We start from the raw sequence: 18488 nt of genomic DNA, 5'->3' as shown, positions 1-18488 counted from the left end.
CGAGGTCTGTGATCGGGGGAAAAAATCGGCTGATTGAATTCTGTCCATTGATCGCGGATCAGTCGCCCGCGCGCGACCGATTCGCAAAAACTGCCCTATTGTGCGTGCGGACGGGATTCGAATACTGTTTAGCCACGGTCGCGGAACAAACACACCGACTTTCTTGGGATTCACTCGAGCTAAGCGTCCCCTTTGTCACGCGGAATGTGTCCCACGACGCAGCGTTTTTGTCGTTAAAGTCGATCGTACAGGGATCCCGATCGTCCAAGGATTAAGCTCGGCCGACGCGGCGGTGCGTTCACTTTCCGCGCGTCGCTCGAACTTGCGAGAAAACGACGATCGCGAAACGGATTCAACAGGTTAATTACACACGTAACGCGTTCCATCGACGAGTAACTGCGATTATTACGGATAAACGAACGGTTAACGATAAACTAACTACAATTATTATAAACGACGCTCTATCGGTGTAGCATTTACTCTATTACACAGCTTAAGTCGACTCTAATGCCTTATTCCGAAGGGAATATACGATCTTGTTAGAGCTTCTTGCACAATAAAACGCGGACTCGTAACGTCGGTGAATTACAATACCGGGCGGCTGAAGAAGAAGATAATCCGAAGAAGATCGCCACGGTGATCATTCCGGTGGAAGGAAAAGTTGTCGCGAACGCGAGGAAGCAACGGGCGAGAGAGTTAGCCGACGAAAGAAACAACGAGACGAGACTAGACGAGACTAGACGAGACTAGACGAGACTAGACTAGACGAGACGAAACGAAACGAAACGAAACGAAACGAAACGAAACGACGAGCCGACGAGCCGACGAGCCGACGAGCCGACGAGCCGACGAGCCGACGAACCGACGGACCGACGAACGAAAGTGTGTCGTCTGTCCTGGCACGTATTTCCTTTTCTATGTTCAGAGGGGGGCATAGTTGTTCGGGCTCGAACGCTCAAGAACTTGAGGAGAGCTCGCCGCGCGTTGCCCCGTAGGTGGGGGCAGCGACATAAGTACGAGACGGCCTTAAGAAAAGCCTTCATTCTGATAGCAGATCGCGATTCACGGAGTCGGTGAACTCGTTAAACGCGGACGCGTGTTCGAGCCCGGAAAAGGATCAAAGTTCGAGAGCCGGTGGTCGCGCGTTCGCTGTCGAAAAGCTCGGTTCCTCTGGAAATTCCCTCGATTTCCGCGCGTTTCGGTGCACGACGGTTGTTCCACTCGAAGAGAAGACGCGTTTCCCCGCGCTCGGTGGATGTGCACTCTCGAGGTGCGACGGGTGGCCAGTTCTTCCTGGGCGGATCATCGAACGAATCAGCCTGCAACTCGAGACGACCGCCTCCGTGGATCCTGCGCAACGCGACGACCGACGAGGTGGGTAGAGAGTGCGAACAAACTTCGCGCGGTCATAATTACTTGGCGCGCGCCGCGAAATCGTAAACGCGAACGCGAACGTGGAAGGTACGACTCGCTGGAAGACCGCGCCGCACACTTCGTTTACGTAAGCCGAAGGCCGCCCGGCGGAATAGTTTCCTCGGAGAAGGACACCGTTGTGTGCGCCTCGCTCCGCGCGAAAAACGCGAGGGGGTGTGAAATTTCTCGGCGGAACGTCTCTTTCAATCGTGACGGCCGGGAGTGCCGTTAAAACTCAACGGCGGACTGTTGTCGACGCGTCCGTTAACGATTACCGATTGGCGGAGCAGTTAAGAGCCGCGATAAAAACTAACGAGTACCGTGATTCTATGGTTTTGTTGCCAATCAGTAACCCCCAGGCGAAAGAAACTCGAAACTCGGATCTATTCGTTCCGAAGCGAACGTGAAATCACACTGAACAGAAATTTCTCTCGGAAACCGGTAAATTGTTTCGCGCGATCTGCAACGAGGAATCGCAAGTCAACGGTTATATGGAGTTATAATAGCGTTCTCGATAATCCTTTGCAGAAACCCGCGACCTGTTCCCACCTAAATCTCAATTACGTCGAGATAAGCTCGGCGGCCACGAACAGAGGCGACGAGTCTCGCGATTCGGTATCGCGAAACAATGTAGCTGAATCGGACGAACTAGAAACGTCCGGCCGCGACTCGTTGCCAGCTGTAACTATTAATCGCGAACGAGCACTCTGGAATTACGCGGTGTTCTTACCACGATCGTTATCCGTTTCCGCGATTACTTATCGGAAGCTGGTGCACGCGTTCGCACAACTCAATCCACCTATACTAGGTGCATTCCGTGAGCTCGATAGCTGACGCGCGACCGCGAGCTGCTTCGTACCTCGTCGAACGGACGTTACCTGAAAACGGTGATTCCCAGAGACTACAACGGCGACTTCCTTGTTGCTGCGATGTTGCGCCAGTTAGCTGGGTAACCGCGACGCGCTTCCCAACGAGAAGAACCGGAGAGCTGGAGGAGGAGGAGGAGGAGGAGGAGGAGGAAGAGGGAGACGAAAGAGAAGAAAAGAGCCAGAAGCAGAAGAAGCTGCTGGAAAAAAGTAGGAAGACCAGCCGGAAGGGGATCGCGAGGGGTGTATCTTTCGATACTAAACGCGCAGAGTACTCGGTGCTAATTTCAAGTACCCGATACCCGAGACTCGGCAGTGCTTCTTCGGGACTCGGCGCTCTTTTCTTTTCGAACGTCCCGACGAGACCGTCGCGTCAAGCGACCAACCGGATAACGCGACGCAGAAGGGTTGACCCCGACGGTGCCAAGATAACGATGAGAAACGAAGCACGCGGTGGCGTAAAACCGCGGAGACTCGGCTAGTAATTAAGCTCGCTCATTACGAGCGATAAAGGCAATCCCCTTTTTTCCTAAGAACCCGGCTGACTGTTCAGGGCACGTTTCCTGCGCACGGCCGATCGCATTTTTGCCCTGGAAACCCAGTGATCTCTATTCCGGAGTAGATTACCATCTGGGCTCGTTTCGGCGCTCGGAATTTCGTGAACGACGCACGGGTTGGCCCGCGACGCGATAACGTGCCCGAGTAACAGTTCTAAAATCGTGCGTCGATCCGGTAACGCGGCGTGTCCCGTGTGTTTCGCGGAACGTGGGCCTCGGAACGCGCCGCGCCGGGTCGCGTGTTCGATTCCGCTACCGGGGGGATTACTCTCGATGTCTCGAGCCGCTGCAGCGGATTCCGGGAATTTCGTTCGGCACGAAATCCGGCCTGCCGTGCCGCCGGATAGGGCACTTAATTACGTTTTCGCGCGGCGGGTACACGGGCACACCTTTCTTCGAGCTGGTTTTATGGATAATTCAGCGTCCAGATGCTATCAAAGTTTCTGTAAACGCGGGAGGCCGTCTTAATTGCGCGGCTACTTTCCAGCAATGTTATATCATTTCACCGTTCGAGGGCTACTCGCGGAAACAAACAAACGGACGTGTTCAAGGGAAATGAAAAGGCAATCTTTGGCCGGCGTGTTTAAGTTCGACGAGATCTCGCGGAAGTTTGCCAGTAGTTAATGCTAGAATTAATAGACGAGTCGAACGAACCTATTTCGAATTTCTTCTTTTACTAGGATCGAACAGGTAATGGGTTCTTTGGAAAATAACCGACAAATCGGTTTAGCAAAGCGCCAACCGAACGGCGAATCGACTGAAATTTCGATAGCTGTTTTATTTTGCGAAAAAATCGAAGGATCACGAAGGATCAAGAAATGTCGATCGAACCGAGAGAACGACCTCGCCGTGTTGCTGTATCGCGTCGCAAGGACGAAGCGGCGCACCAGACAGGAGGAGCCAGCTCGTTTTGCGCTACTTGCGCTATTCGCGCGTCGCGGAAAGCGCTTCCCGGTGTAACATTAACGCGCGGTTGTCTAAAGTTATCTTCGCGGGTCGGCGAAACCAGTTCGGCGCGCCTCGAAACGTACCGCGATCGGGGAATGTCCCACCAACGACGATAATGGGACAGGATTACGACGCCGGTGAATCAAGGAAGTATTCAGTAATAGAGAAGACGAAATTGCACAGGCTGGTATAGTTACAGCCCGGCACGATTGTATCGATCGATAGCGATCGATTACGCCAGTAAAATGGTAACAAAATTGCGAGCAGAAACGGTGAAACGCGTCCGGTTTTGCGCGCGCTATAAGAGGATCCCGCGCGAGTCCATAAACAAACGGACGAAAATATCCTAGGCGTACTATAATTTTCATCACGTGGCACCGGAATGTTCCATCGTCGTAGGGCTATCCTAACTGGAACGTCTCGCGCAAACATCGAGTTCCCGGTGCCTGTCTTCTACACGCTTTTAATGAAGCGGTAGGCCGCGGTCGAGCCATCCGTATGCAAATTGCGGCCTGGCCGGGGAGACCGCGGAAACATTAAAACCCTCCTCTCCTTTTCTTCTCTTCCTCCGCTTCTTCGACCGCTTCTTCGACCGCTTCTTCGACCGCTTCTTCTTCTTCCCGCTGTCCGCGTAACTCAACCGCGCGCAACTCTTCATCGATGCCGGTGTTACGCAACCCGGCTCGATTTTTTACTTTCCCCTTCGATGTTGCGCGGGATGCCAGCTCGGCAATTACCGTCGGCGACGAAACGGAGGAGAACTTTTCTGAATAGCAATGAAACGGTGCCCGATGCGCGCGCGTCCTTACCGGGACACTCGCGCGCGGGATCGTAAACTGTGCTTCTGGTTTCGCGCGGCCGCGGATAGCTCGTTTGGTATCGGTAATTATCGGTTATGTATTCGCAATAAATTTCGGATTAGGCATTAACGTCCGATAGGCCGACCATTCGAGAGAAGCGGTCGGTTTTCGCGTCTAGTTTCTCGATGGTGTATCGAGATATCGCGGTCGGCGTGATATAATCGTTTTGTCCGCGCCAAGCACCGACGACGTTGCTGTATTTTTCACGCATTCGCGAGGCAGAAGTTATGAGACGCGGAGCTGGAACGAATCTAGCGAGTCGCATAGCTACGCGCGACGCGTGCTAGCCAAAAGGATAATACTCGGAAATTCGGTGCACCGGTGCATAGGTAGGCGTGAACATGCGCGTCGCGCGTTCAAGCGAGCCCCGGCGAACAGACGAGCTGCACGTAACGCGGCGGTTTGTTCATCGAGACGCGTCGATTATCGTACGCTGCCGCGGCGCTTATAATCTCCCGGCTAATTGAAATGTAAGCGAGGTCTGGCTGGTTACCGCTTCCTTGGTCAAACGCCAGTTTACAGTCTCGTTTCACCCCTATAACGTGACGTTACAACGGAGCCTGCAACGTGGCCGATTCCACTGAGAAATTTGTTTTATATTGCGGTACAGAGGTAACTGGTCTTCCAGCGAGTCTTTAACTTCTTGCGCCACGACTGCTTCTGTAATTGATTCTAGTTGAACGGAACCCTTTGATCGTTAATAATCGATTCGAAAGGAAAAACGATCCTACGACTGTCCCGCGTCCGCGCTTACTCTAAATATAATCGATAGTAATTCGTGATTAGCAATTACTTTTAATTGAAACGAATATAAGGACGTTTACATTAGTCAACTTCCATTCACAATTCTCATCGGGAGACTAACGTGATCGGCACAACGAGACAAGTGGTTAAGATTGAGAAAAAGGTTGAGCGATCGAATGGACAACCGAGGAAAATCGATTGCTCGATGCAACGATTCTTGCCGGGCAGTTTATCTGTTTCACGTGGAGAGAGACTCGGCCCGTATGCGGGACGACAGTATAACGGTCCCATTTACATTGAACCCCGCGCAAGGATTAATGACTAATTGAAAAGCCATGTAAAACCAGTACCAGTCGCCGACTTCTGTGTAGTTCGCGACCATAAGGAGAGCTCTGAATTTTCGGAGATCGCCGGGAGATGCACGGAAAACACGTGCAAACGGTTCCAATTGTTCAAATGACCGCGGCTGGCAGCGAAAAGGTTTCGGAAAGTGTGATCTTCTATAGGTCGTTCCATTGTTCGCCGCTTAACACGATCCCGGGGATCGTTTAAAGGCAATAGAATCGAGACGATTCCGAGCAGCGACCGTGACTAAAGATCGGCCGCTTCCTCGAAGAATAATACATACGGCTGATCGAATCGTCTGCCCGACGGGATCTATATAAGGCCCAAGCTGCTGAATCATTTATTTGCGAGTCCTCCGTCGATCACGCCGCTCGGAGATCGAATGATAGATATCGCGCGATGTCTCAATTTTCAGCTATATACAGGAAAACGAACAAGAGAAAACGAACCGCGCCGTTTCACGGAGAAAAAGAAGGTGCGTATTCGAATGCCAGATCGATAGAGGGGCGATGAGGTGCTATTCGATTCGAGGTACCAACTCGAGGAGATCCTACGGGACGATCACGATCTTTATCACCGCTACTAATTGGTATTCCGATACCGGCTGGCGCTGCGAACGTTATTCGAGCAGCGAGTATGGCATGGGAAAATCGCGAAGAATTTGTCTGGTTCGCTAGGCAATCGACACCTCCGGAGCATACCATATTTCTAAGCGACAGAGTAACTGTTATTCCTATTCGACTACGTCGACGAATAGCAAGCTGTCCCACGCGACGCGACGCCTCGGGACCTTTTAACACGTTCCCCAGCTGCTTTCCAAGTCGAAAAAACTTGGACTGGCTAACAATCGCGCCGGTACGGGACGTGCAACCGGCGAGGTAAAAATAGGCTGCCATTAAAGAGAGTCCCTTCGACTCTTAAATTAAACGAGACCGATTCGACGCTTCCAGCGCGGAGTATACGAGCATCCAGACTATCAGGGAAATTTTTCAACCGACATTGAGCGACGATAGTTTCCCGAGCAATCGGAGAAAGTAATAACCGAGCATTTCAAATGATAACGCGACCGGTTCCCTCGGTCGTTGCCAAACGGGCGCGCGACGAGGATACCGCGCGCCGATCCCGAGGCGGTCAATATCGAAAAATTCGAAAGCGGTCACTACCGATCGCCGATAGAACGTCCAGGCAAAAGCTCATTTCTATTTACGGTGCCCAGGCGTCCGTGAGATGGCTGTCGATAGCCGCTCGCGGACGATTTTCGCACGGCCGCGCGAATCGACGACGCGTATCGGACCGGCCGACCGACCGACCGGTTTCGGATTTCACTCGCCGCCAGTTTCGAATACAAATCGACGGGACCCCCGAGTAAACAGGCGACGCCGACACGCGTCCAGCCGCGGAGGAACGAGCGACGAGGAACGCGATATCCGCGATGCGCGAATTATCCCGCGCAACCTCTGGAAAACAAGCTGCCGCGAATCGGGGAACGAACGACCTGAACGGGCGAACAGAATTCTCCAGGGAAACGGGCGAATCGATGGAAATCGTCCACGGTTGCCCGTACAACTACGCGCCACGGGTTTAACGGAACGCGGTGGGAGCGTTACTGGGTCAAAAAAGACCCGAGGGACGCGGCAGGGTCGACGAGACGGCTAGAAATGTGACTCGAACTATGTAAACACACTCGAAACCGTATCTAGGTTAATCGGCGTTGCCCTGTTGGTGCCTCCCCTCCAGAGTGGTACGATTCGCGACTATACCGTTGGTTCCCGGTGACGCGATGCAAGTTTTTCAAGAAACGCCGACGGATCTCTGCGTGAACCCTAACGGTACGGTGGTTCGACGGGGCCAGTTTTAACGGCGAAACGAAACAAGTCGGGCCCGATAGGCTGGAGTCTAGCGAAGGTCGGCTCTAATCAGGCCGAATTTGCGTATCTAATCGTGGCGAACGGTGGAACGCGGCCGCCGGTCGCTGCCGATCCGGCCGGATGATTCTCCCTCGCCGGGCGCGCCTTTATTTCCATGAAATCCAGCTTGAATCGCGTCGTTAGAGGCCGTGCTTCTTATTTTGCGGCGCATCACCCGTGAATCCTCTCCTCGGCGTCCCCGGCCGATCCGCGCGCGGCGTCTCCTTCCAGTTCGCGGACGTTATTAGAAATCGACCCTGTTTAATCGAGCGATCGCCGCCGCCTTCCTCGTTTCCAGCTTGTTGCTCCTTTTCCGTCGGATTTCTACGACGATTCGCACGCAGCAGCGAATTTCACGGTGACATGTGGCGGCGGCTACTTTCACCGTGGATTCGAGTCCCGCGGGCGGACCCAGAAAAATACAAGTGCGTTTTCTCGAGCGGCAAAATCACCGGCACCGTTGTTTCTCGACTCGGTTTTGCGTGTCAAGGCCGCCGAAGCGTCCGAGAGATCTTCCCGCGAAACGGGCGTCGGTCCGATCGAATACTTTCTAACGATCCGGCGGATCGCACGAGGCAAAGCGAATTTCCACGATCGGTTCCGGCGGCTTTCCTGCGATCCGGCTCGGCGGAATACCGCGCGGATCAGTGACCCTGGCCGCCGACGACCCGCCGGACGTTCAATTTAACCACACTCCGGATGACTGATCTCGGAAAATATAATTAGTCATCACAATGACGGCCGTGGTCGATCCGGACAGCCGCATCTAATTACGTAATTGATAGCTAGGTCGGATCGATGCCCGCGCTTCTTCCCCCGGATCGTCTCTTTCCTCGAAGTTCAGTCGTTTCGGCGGACCATTGTGTCGCTGTTCTTTGAACTGCAGTTCGCCCGCGGAAAAAAGCCGAGTCGGGGATCTACAGATCGGATCGGAGATCCGGGGGAAAAAACGCCTCGAATCCGCTAAGCTCCCGAAAGAGGTTAATTCGATTTTCGTAACGCGTGATCGAGCCCGAACTCCCTGTCGCGTATCCAAACCGGCGAGTTATTATGTTCTCGACTACCGGAGGATCCTGCTTACGGTTTCAGCCGCGAATTCTTCGAGCGGCGAATGCTTACGGTACCTTTGTTGCCGGCGAAAATGAAACAAAGCGGTGGATGTTGCTAACAAACACGGTGGGCGGAGATAATCGCGTCGATCATCGGTTTTTCGAGCCGACAAGTGCCTCGGGAATGTCGCCGGTAAACCGAGTCATCGATTAAGCGGAACGAATTCGTATCGTTACTGTCCGCATTCGAAATCTTAATCCTTCGTGGACAAGGATTTTTTGGAATGCGCGACAGTTTTTCTGATCGAACCGACCGATTCACTGAACTTTGAAATATCGAGAAAGGAGAACCGCGCGGTAATCTATCGTCGAACGAGTCGAACGATTTGTTTGCAATTTGCCATTGAAAATCCGGATGTCGCCAACACAGCGATTTCTATTGTCGAAAGATAAATCTCGAAACGCTCGAACGTTATAGATACAAAAGGGAAGATCGCACGAATACTCTGGAAAGAAGTCGGCGCTGTCTAACGGGCAAAGGTTTTACGAACAGATAAGAATCCCCGAGACAAACGAGATTCGGGACGCTGCGGCACGCCGGAAAGAACGATCCTGTACAGTTATCGAATCGCGACGAATCGAGCGTAATCCACGTTACGTAGCGCGCGTACGCTGGCAACGGAACGGAAGAGACCATTGTTTGTTATGTTGGAAGAACAGCTTGCCTCTAGGAACGATTGGGATCGTGCGAGAACCAACCGCAGACGAACCGACCTTCGTGACTGCCGGTGCAATTATGAGAAAGTCCACGCTCGTTCCGTCGGCCACGTGCGACCTTCGATGCCGCTCAAATTGGCGATACTTAAATTAGTGCTTTCGTGTCTAGGATGCCTTCAACGCTCATGCTTCAACCGCTGACGACCCGTCTCCTTTTTGCCAGCGTAACGTTCTTCACCTCGAGCGCTATGAACGAGCTACTAATATCCGCTTCTCCGCAGCTTTTTTCCTCCACGAGAAAGTAGAGTTTATTCGTTTATTGATCCTGATTGTTGCTTATCTATGTGCATCTCTGATCGTTCGATATTCGCTTCTGCGTCCCCTTGCTTCGCTTGGGAAAAGCTAGTATTCAGTCGTTCAACTCGCTGTTCCAAGAATGAACGTCGAAACGCAACATCCGAATGGAATGGTCCATATCGCGGACAATAAAGGTTCTCGTTTCTGAGAAACGCGAGCCACCGAGTGTTTCATCATTTCCACTTTAGTTCTTCCGTCCGCGACAAAAACATTTCGGAAAGCGTACTCACGATCCATCCCGCGAGAGGATAATTATAATGAAGACACTCCATTACAGCTGGAATTCGATTCACGGGAACGTTAAAGTTTTTGCTCGCATAGCTCGCCAGCCAGATGGTTAATCCTAACGCGTAATAATTTTATCATTCGCACATTAAACTCCCTTTCCTCGATCGTTGCGCGTCCCCGCTTATTAATTATTCATCCTGCCTCTTCTTTTCCGTCCTCGTTAAAGCGACGAGCTTCTTCCCGGTCGAAGCGCGGAACGGAGCGCGGATCAAATGGGCCTTCTTGCGGTATCGAAGTTTAACGCGGTTCTTACGTAGCCGGCGCGCGGCGCGCGGCGCGCGGCGCTCGAATTGCTCCGCGGCGCGGCCAATGTTTCACGGAAATGATAGCGTGCCGGGCGTAATGGCAGCGTGCCTTTGTCCGGGGCAACATGTGTTCGTATTTGCTCGAGCGATGAATGAATCAGAGTATGAAAATCCCCGTGTGCCGAGCGCACGTTGATATACGCGCGCATCGCCGGCGAATATTTACGTTATACCGTACAGAGCGCGGCACCGTAAAATTGCCTGCATAATTAGAAATACACGAGAGCGGCGCGGCCGGGAACGATGAACCGCTAAGCATCATCGGGGATCGCATGCCCGAATTTGGCCGGTTTCCGATCCTCGAAATTGCCGGCGAGCCGAGAGAAACACGCCTTTTCCCTTTTCCGAGCGCGCTTTCCCGGCGGCCGAACAGGCCCGAAATCGTAAAAGGGGAAACGAAACGGGCGCCGGACGAATTACGCGGCCCTGTCTTGTTTATTAAAGATTACTCAGCCGCAATTATCCACCGTTACGAGGCGTCGAAGCCTAATTAACAGCCTCGAGAGCCGAGCGAAAATCCGTATTAGGCGAAAAATCGAACCGACACAGGAGTGTAATCGTTTCGCGAGCGGCGTATGAGAGAGTTACGTGCTGTAAAGAGGGGCGGCCGGGGGGGGAAGAGAAATCGTTCGGTACGCATTAGAAATTTATGGATTCCTTCGAAAGACCGTTAAAGCAGAAATATTCGTTGCCTTTCGTGTCCGTTGCCGGTGCGAAGCTCCGACCGTTTTACAACGATTTCCGCGTCCATTTCATTCGGTAACGAGCCCTCGGTCACGTACCCGGCTGCTGTCGGAACGAGCCGGCAGATCCACACGCGGGGCCGCGCGTGTCCACCGTTCCCTCGATCCGTCGAAAATCAGTCGAAGGCACGGCGGAAAGAAGAAATGTCCCGGTTTCCGCTCCGATGATTGTACATTACGATTAACCCGCAATTATTTCCAACGAACGAGACCGCTGCCTGCCATTGCTGTCGCTCTCTCTCTCTCTCCCTCTGTGCGTTCTCGAAGATTGATAGGTGACCAAGAAAGTATCGCAGAAACGAATGATCGAATAAAACGTCCGTTTTCTAGAAAGTGTGTTCCGTCGAGTGGCATTTCATACGACGACTTAATTAATTGTCCCTGTGATCTACATTTCCGCGAGATCTACGGTAGCCTCTAACGCGTTCGGCGGAAGATCCATAAATCGCGGGATCGCGTTAAACTAGCTCTACGAGGATAACAAATTTTCAATTATTCCAGAGTCTAATTAGGCGGCCGGTGATGAAAGATATGTTCATCAGCGGTAGTAGAAGAATCCTCCCACGTTAAACGTGTTAGCCGGTGAACCGCGGATAATCCTCATCCGGAATCATTTAACGCTTCCAGCGCTTAATCGCTCGATCGTAGAGTGGCATAAACCATAAAGTAAACGCGCAAACAAACGAATGATTGTTAGAGCGTCAACCCGTTAAATCTCAACACCTTTACGATCAGCTGACCTGGAATGCGCTCCCCCCGACGCCGCGACGGCCGCAGCAGAGAAATTACTCTGCGTCGATCTTCGTTCAGCCGGCACGAACGATTGTACGCGTGACGTTTCACGAATTTCTATCCAATTAAGCGTAATTACGGGAGCAACGTACCGGAAGAAGACCGGGATCCTAATGACACGTGACGAAGGTGGAACGAGACCTTTTATCCCAGAAACGCCCCGTTCATGCCGCGACTGCCGATTCTCGTCCGCGCCTCGTCCCTTCTCCTCTCGTCTTTCCTGTCACGAACGCGCCGGCTTCCTGACGGAGCTGTCCGCGAAAACGCGCACGCGTATGCGCGCACCGGCATTTTATTTCGGCAAAGTAACGGTGTATCGCGAGGGGGGCCTCGCGTTTCGACGTTGAAAAACGACCGAGGGAACCAGCGCGGCCGGTAAAAAGAGGCTAAGAGGACGTCCTTAAAGAGGAACGTTTGACGAAGGATCGGCGAGGAGACAGCTCGCGTTTCGCAATTCTCCCTCGTCCCCTTTGATCGACGGAACTCCGAAGGGAGCTCTTCACGGACGAGAAGAAAATTCCTCGAGCAGCAATTCAACGGACGAGATTCCGTGCCGACGAACAAAAAGACGGTCCCAATCGGCGTGATGAGTTCAAGTTTCGTATACAAAGTGTCCGTGCGCCGTAATGATCGGAAACGCGTCGCGTGCGGCTCACCTGTCAGGATCGGCGAGGTTGAACGGCCGAACGCAAGACCAGTGGCTGATAACGCAGGTCCCTGCACCTGGCTGGCAGCTCACCGTCGGGCGAAAAGGCAGTCGGCTTACCTTACTCGCAGGCGGCTGGCAAAAACGAGCTGCGCGAGGATAATAACCGGTTATCGCCCAACAGTCTTTCAGTATTTAATCGTAATGATGACGCGCCCACCGATTATCCTACGTATCATCCTCTCGAATCGCACCCCCGACAGGATTAACGTCGAGCGGAGAACCCCCAGGACCCGGGGGAGGATATTTGTCAGTCGGATCGGCTGGCATGCTTTTAATTGCCGTGGAGCTCCGTCGAGACGCGTTAGACGAAAAAGAAGCGCGGACGGGGCAGCAGGAACCGGTCGACGGTGATTCGCTGTCGTCGCGTCCGCGGACGGACAGGTCCGCCGTCGGGTATTACCTGCTGATTGCCGGGTTGGTTACCGATCAAGAGGCTGCGATTTTGTTTTTGCCGCGGATCGCAGGCGCCAGCTACACGCGAGATTCGAACATTAGCATTAGCGCAGCGCGGCCGCGGACGGGTGGGCCGGGGCCACCCTCGAAGGGGGCGGTCCAATTAACGATCGACCGGTACCATTAACGACGCGTTGATAAACTCGTGGCAGCCTGACACCGGCCGAGCTGTTACGAAATCCTGTAGCTTTCCTTCCCCCGCCGTCCGTCTTCCGAGCGGTGCCGCTGCTTTCTTTTCTCTTGTTTCCTCCTCGTCGCTCTCGGTCCCTCCGCGGCGGTAGCGACAGGTTTTCTTTTCCCTCCAGAGGCCGACCTTCTGCAAGGTCTCCCCGCGAGCACAAGTTCGCGGCAGGAATGCGTGACTCGACGATTTTATAACCCGCTTTCAATTACCATTCCTGGTGCTCTTGTTTCCCTCGGGGTTCGCGCCGCCGGCACGGACCAGAAGAAAACCTCGAACGCCGCGGAATGTGCGCGCGCCCGTCCAAATGCCGGCCGGATCTCTCCCGGAGAGTTTGTCCACCGCGTCTTCTTACCCCGACCTTTCTCCCTTTCTTCGTTTATCCTCTTATCCCTCCGGCGGACGCGCGAGAATCCCATCTTTTTCTACTCTTTTCGCTCGCGCTGCCACCGGCCGCCGTGATTTATTCGACGTCGGCCTGCCCGGAGAATCGCCGCGACGCGACAGTCCGCCGGCGGAGAGGGGCGAGGTAGCGGCTGCAGGACGGAGTCTCGAGGAAACGAGTTATCCTCCTTAAGGAGGTCCGGCCGCGATCGGCCTGGACAATTTGTTTTGGCTCGTTTGCCGATGATACGGTCCCGTCGTCGACGCCTCCGTTCACCGGAACGCGTTTACATGGCGAACAAGGTTGCGGCTCAATGGAGCATCATTATCTCCGCGGAAATGGCCGAGCGAGTTGACGCGTTCGGTGCCGCTGGAAAAACGCTACGGCCATTCACACCCTGCACGATCGTTCTTGCTTCTCGAGGAACTGGAGAATCTTCCTTTTCTCGCACTGGCCGAGCGAGACGGGGGCGATGACGGTCGACGGAGAGCGGCCGTTTAAAGAAGGATGACCATCTTTGATTTCGCGATTGCACGCGATTAACCTGCGCTCGTTCGGCACACCGTCGATTAATCGGCGGATAACGTTCGGCGAGCTGGCCAGATTATACGCGACAGCAGCCTCTCGGAGGGAAAGTGTTCCCCGTTGGCAGCGTATTTCGCACCTGGATATCGTTAGTTTCTCCCTTACCGATGCTAATAAGTTAATCTGCTCGCTGGGCCCGTAACACGTCGTAAATACCCTTAAGCCGGATTACACGAACTCCGGTGGACGTTGCTCGCATAATGCAGCGGTAGCCAATGACTCTCGTATCTCTGTCGATTAGCAGGTACTCGGCCGAGAGCGAATCCTCGAGTCGCGCGTTTCATCCGCCTCTCGATACGGCCCCTGGCGAAAGGATAAATCGTCCTCTCGACCATTGTCCGCGTTAGATGGCACTGTTACTCCACAGGGACGAAGACGGTGGAACGTAAATGAAGGGAAAACATCGGGCACGCGGAAGTTCCCAACGAAGCGCGAGTTCTGCGAAGATACGGTGACCAGTTTCTTTCTTTTTCCAGTGAACCATGAGGACGTCGCTGGTTCTGCTAGTGTCCATCGTGGCGTCCGCGACGGCGGCACCTCTGCGAGAGATCGCCGGGCCCGACGCGCGGATCTCCCCCCGCGGCAAGGACGAAGAGGCCCCGGTCCCCGCGGAAGCCGAGATTGTCACCGGCAGGGACGCGACGAATCAACCGGCAAAAAAGCAATCGGAGAAGTCCAGCGGTGGAACGAACGATTCGAGGAGCGGCGGTTCGTTGCCAGCTGCGAATCTAAGCAAACACGCCAGAACCGAGGGTAAGCCTGATTCCGCGCAATCCGCGTCGAAGCTGTCCAACGATGCCAGGGAGAGAGTCTCGAAGAAGAATCGAAGGCACAAGGCAATCTTCGTCAACTACCCGATCGTTCCGCAGCTGCCGTTTTCGAACATACCCTACGACGTTGATTACACCGGGAACAGCTTCGACGCGGAGGATGATGGGAAGAGGTACGACGAGAGCAACATCTTCTACATCCGGCTGCCGCCCACTCCGTACATGTTCGTCCCGGGATTAGGCTACATCTCGCAGCCTCCAACCTACTCAACCTCCAGCCTGCGACCTCAGATTTCATACAACAGACCTGCCCGACCGAAGCCTGTCTACCAGCAGCCAGTCAATCCCTTCATCAAGCTACCGATCGACTTCGTGAGCAACGGGAAACCGACGTCTGTCTATCAGTGGCAGAAGAAGACTGCCGGCAAGAAACCGACCGACAGTCCCATCATGAATCTGGACAGTTTGTCGAACGAGTTCGTCAGCAACGGGAAGCCCACGTCGATCTATCAGTGGCAGACAAACCTAAAACCAGCCAAGAGACCAGAGGACAACGCGATCAACAATCTGGACAAGGGTCCTTACACGTTCAACGGCAAGCCGGCCAGCTTCTTCCTCCTGAAACCCGACGGAACGAACTCGATACGTCAGCCGCTTCGGTATCCGGACTACCAGCAGGATAATTCCTACTATTGATGTACCGAATCAAATCCGGCACGGCTGTTCGCGGATCCTAGAAATTGATAGTCTTGCTCGAAATCACTGGCTTGGCGGAGTACCGGCACGATGAGGGTGCGCACGCGAGATACGGAATGATCCTCGTCGAACCACGCTCGTCTCCGCGTTATGATATCGGAGGAGAGTGCGCGACTCGAGCAACTCGAACGAACTGGCAAGGATACTCGATATATATTAGGTCAACTCTGCCGGCCGATGGACGATCATTCGCGTGTCGCGACTAGTAATCTATGGAAAAATCTGTACTTGGAATCGTTGCTAAGATACAGCGAGCTGATATTTCTCCGACGTTAGAGCAAACAGGAACGTGATCTCATCGGGATTTTCACTGGTGATTCACATCCTTGATTCCGAAGAGTTTAGGGTCCAGCTTAAAAGTATCACTCACGCTCTCGCTATATTTTGACGACGACTGTATCTTGTCGGAAAATCGCCACTCGAGACGACACAGCGGCGAGAGAGAAATTTCGCCGCGTGTCTCGATTGCGGTATTGATCGATTACCATGTTATTCTATCGACGAACGGCGCATCCCTGTCGAAAAGGTGAGAAGAGGCGTGCCTTCTCACACTCTGTCCAATTACAGGAGAATTTCCGCATTCCGTTCAAGTGCCTCCCTCCTTTCGACGCGCCTTAGGTTCGATGGAGGAGGAGGAGGAGGAGGAGGAGGAGGAGGAGAAGGAGGAGGGAGAACCGTCGAAAGGCAGACAGTAAAAAATTCGCTAGGAAACGTTAGCATGATTAATTAACGATCAACGCCGGTTCGATCGCGTTTTCTTTTATCAGAGTTCGCTCGACTCGTCGGCAGAGCGAACCGGTCTGCCATACAATAACGATGTTTCGCGGAAAAAAGTATTTACGACGCACGTGCAGACGAGGGAAGGCGATAAAAATGCAGAGCTTCGGATTATCCGTTCGCGAGCGTTAATTGAAAATTCGATTTACGACGCTGCGAATGGTTGAAAGTTCGTTCCTGAACGCTCACGCGTGTTATCGGGTTTTTACGCTGTCGCGCGCCGACGTGTATTCGTGTGTCCATGATTCATCGATTAACCACAAACTAGCGAGGTTCGATGATAGTTTGATCGTTTCGATGATTAGTTTTCGCAAACGGATGTTATAGAAGGATAAAGTCTCTTCCAGGGCTTCGCAGAAGTGTTCCAATCTTACGATGCATATACGCTGTATATACATACGAGTATTTGGAAAAGCGAATCACTATTTTTCTACTTTTATAAAGAAGAGCACGGCGAATTTTCTAAAGATTAATTGCGAGAACGGACAACGACCGATGTTTCATGTAAAGGAGTGAATTATTTGGAAAACGCTAGGATGCGAACCGAAGCGACGCAAGTGTGAAATTTATCGGCCCCGACGACACGCTTGGAATTGTTTCCGACCTCCGTGTATCGTCCAACGGTTCACCCCGCGGATATAAATGAACCGCGTTTAATTGGAGCGTATTATTAAAGCCCCGGCTTGAATGGAACCCGGGGATCCCGGCGAGCGTGTAATTATTCCTTTACATGTATAGCTGTTATTTATAATGTATCGATATTTATACACGCCTACTTGTACGTCAATTAATTAACGAGTACGCGGGACCTGTACAATTTACGCGCGGATTTGATCGACGGCGAAAAGAATCGCGAACAATGACAGGAAACGCGACGACTGTTTGCTCAAGTGCTAGGCGTAAAACGCGTTGTTTCTCTCGTTTCTACATTTTCCAGCGCGATTCCACTCTGTCCCCTGTAACGCGCTCGATTATCAACAGTGTATTTATTTCCAGATCCGAGTGATATTTATGTATTTCCCCGTTATCGGAAGAATGCAGAGCTTAGGAGTCCTCTTCTTTCCAGACATTGTACATACGCGTGTGGAGAAAAATACACGAAAGCTTTCAAAAGCTCGTCTCTTACCGTCGCTTCTCCCCTGTTCGAGGCGAAACGAAGAGGTCGTCGCGCCTCGGTTTCCTCGGATCTCCGGGCTGCGTCGACAGGAAAACGTGTTTCATATGTTTCGCCCCGTTCCCCCGACTCGCGTAACACAAATATTGACTTGGGACGCGAGTCCGCCCGGGATTATATCCCGTCTGGTTACGGGAATACTCGGCGATCCACGCTACTTACTCGAAAGGGATTGAACTCCGAGATCACGATAATGCTTATCCCGCCGCGCGCTCGCCGTCTCGGGAGAACCGTCTCGGGAGAACCGTCTCGAGATCGGTCCCCGCCGTTGTGAATAAGAAGAATTTCATCCGTCCGGATTAAATTGGACGCGGGGGAAGAACAGATTTTCCGGACTCCGAGCCCGAGGAGAATCTACTTTGAAACCTGTCGGGGAACTTATTTAGGAGAGCCAGCCGGTCTATTCTGTCCGGAGCAGCGGTGAGCGCGGAGGGTATTTGCTTTTAAAGTATCGCCCCGTCGCAAACAAGATGAAATATCGGGGAAACATTTTCCATTCGAAGTACGTTGATTCGCGATACGAAAGACGGACGATGGATCGCGTTCGATACCGATCCATATTTCGTACCGTGTAATGTAATGGAAATTTCTCGACGAACACGACGGAGCGTCGATTACTCCGTTTTCGCGGACATTATTAATCCACGACAGGAGTACGTCGAAGGATTTAATGAAGACGCTCGAGACGGCGAGGGGTGCGCGTTCTTACTTGTCATTTCGAAGCAACGCGCGGCGGTCAATTACCGAAAAATGTGGCCCTCGAGGCAGAGGGCTCGCCGCCTGACATCATCGAAAAAGCGTTGTAAC

The 18488-nt window shown here is 53.0% G+C and overlaps 1 protein-coding gene across 1 annotated transcript; it reads left to right on the top strand.

Annotated features, from left to right (window-relative positions):
- Positions 1 to 1057: 1057 nt before the first annotated feature.
- On the top strand, positions 1058 to 16338 carry LOC116429013 (uncharacterized). The gene is made up of 2 exons (XM_031981372.2): positions 1058 to 1374; positions 14681 to 16338. The coding sequence occupies exon 2, from the start codon at positions 14687 to 14689 to the stop codon at positions 15668 to 15670; it is 984 nt and encodes a 327-aa protein (XP_031837232.1). The 5' UTR covers positions 1058 to 1374; positions 14681 to 14686; the 3' UTR covers positions 15671 to 16338.
- The last annotated feature ends 2150 nt before the right edge of the window (positions 16339 to 18488 follow it).

Source organism: Nomia melanderi, chromosome 14, assembly GCF_051020985.1.
Source record: "Nomia melanderi isolate GNS246 chromosome 14, iyNomMela1, whole genome shotgun sequence".
NCBI classification, from domain to species: Eukaryota; Metazoa; Arthropoda; class Insecta; order Hymenoptera; family Halictidae; genus Nomia; species Nomia melanderi.
The sequence above is the reverse complement of the archived record's forward strand: the minus strand, read 5'-3'. Positions and strand labels throughout refer to the sequence as shown.

Excerpts from the sequence above, each read along its gene's own strand:
- LOC116429013 (XM_031981372.2), top strand. The coding sequence starts at position 14,687 with ATGAGGACGTCGCTGGTTCTGCTAGTGTCCATCGTGGCGTCCGCGACG.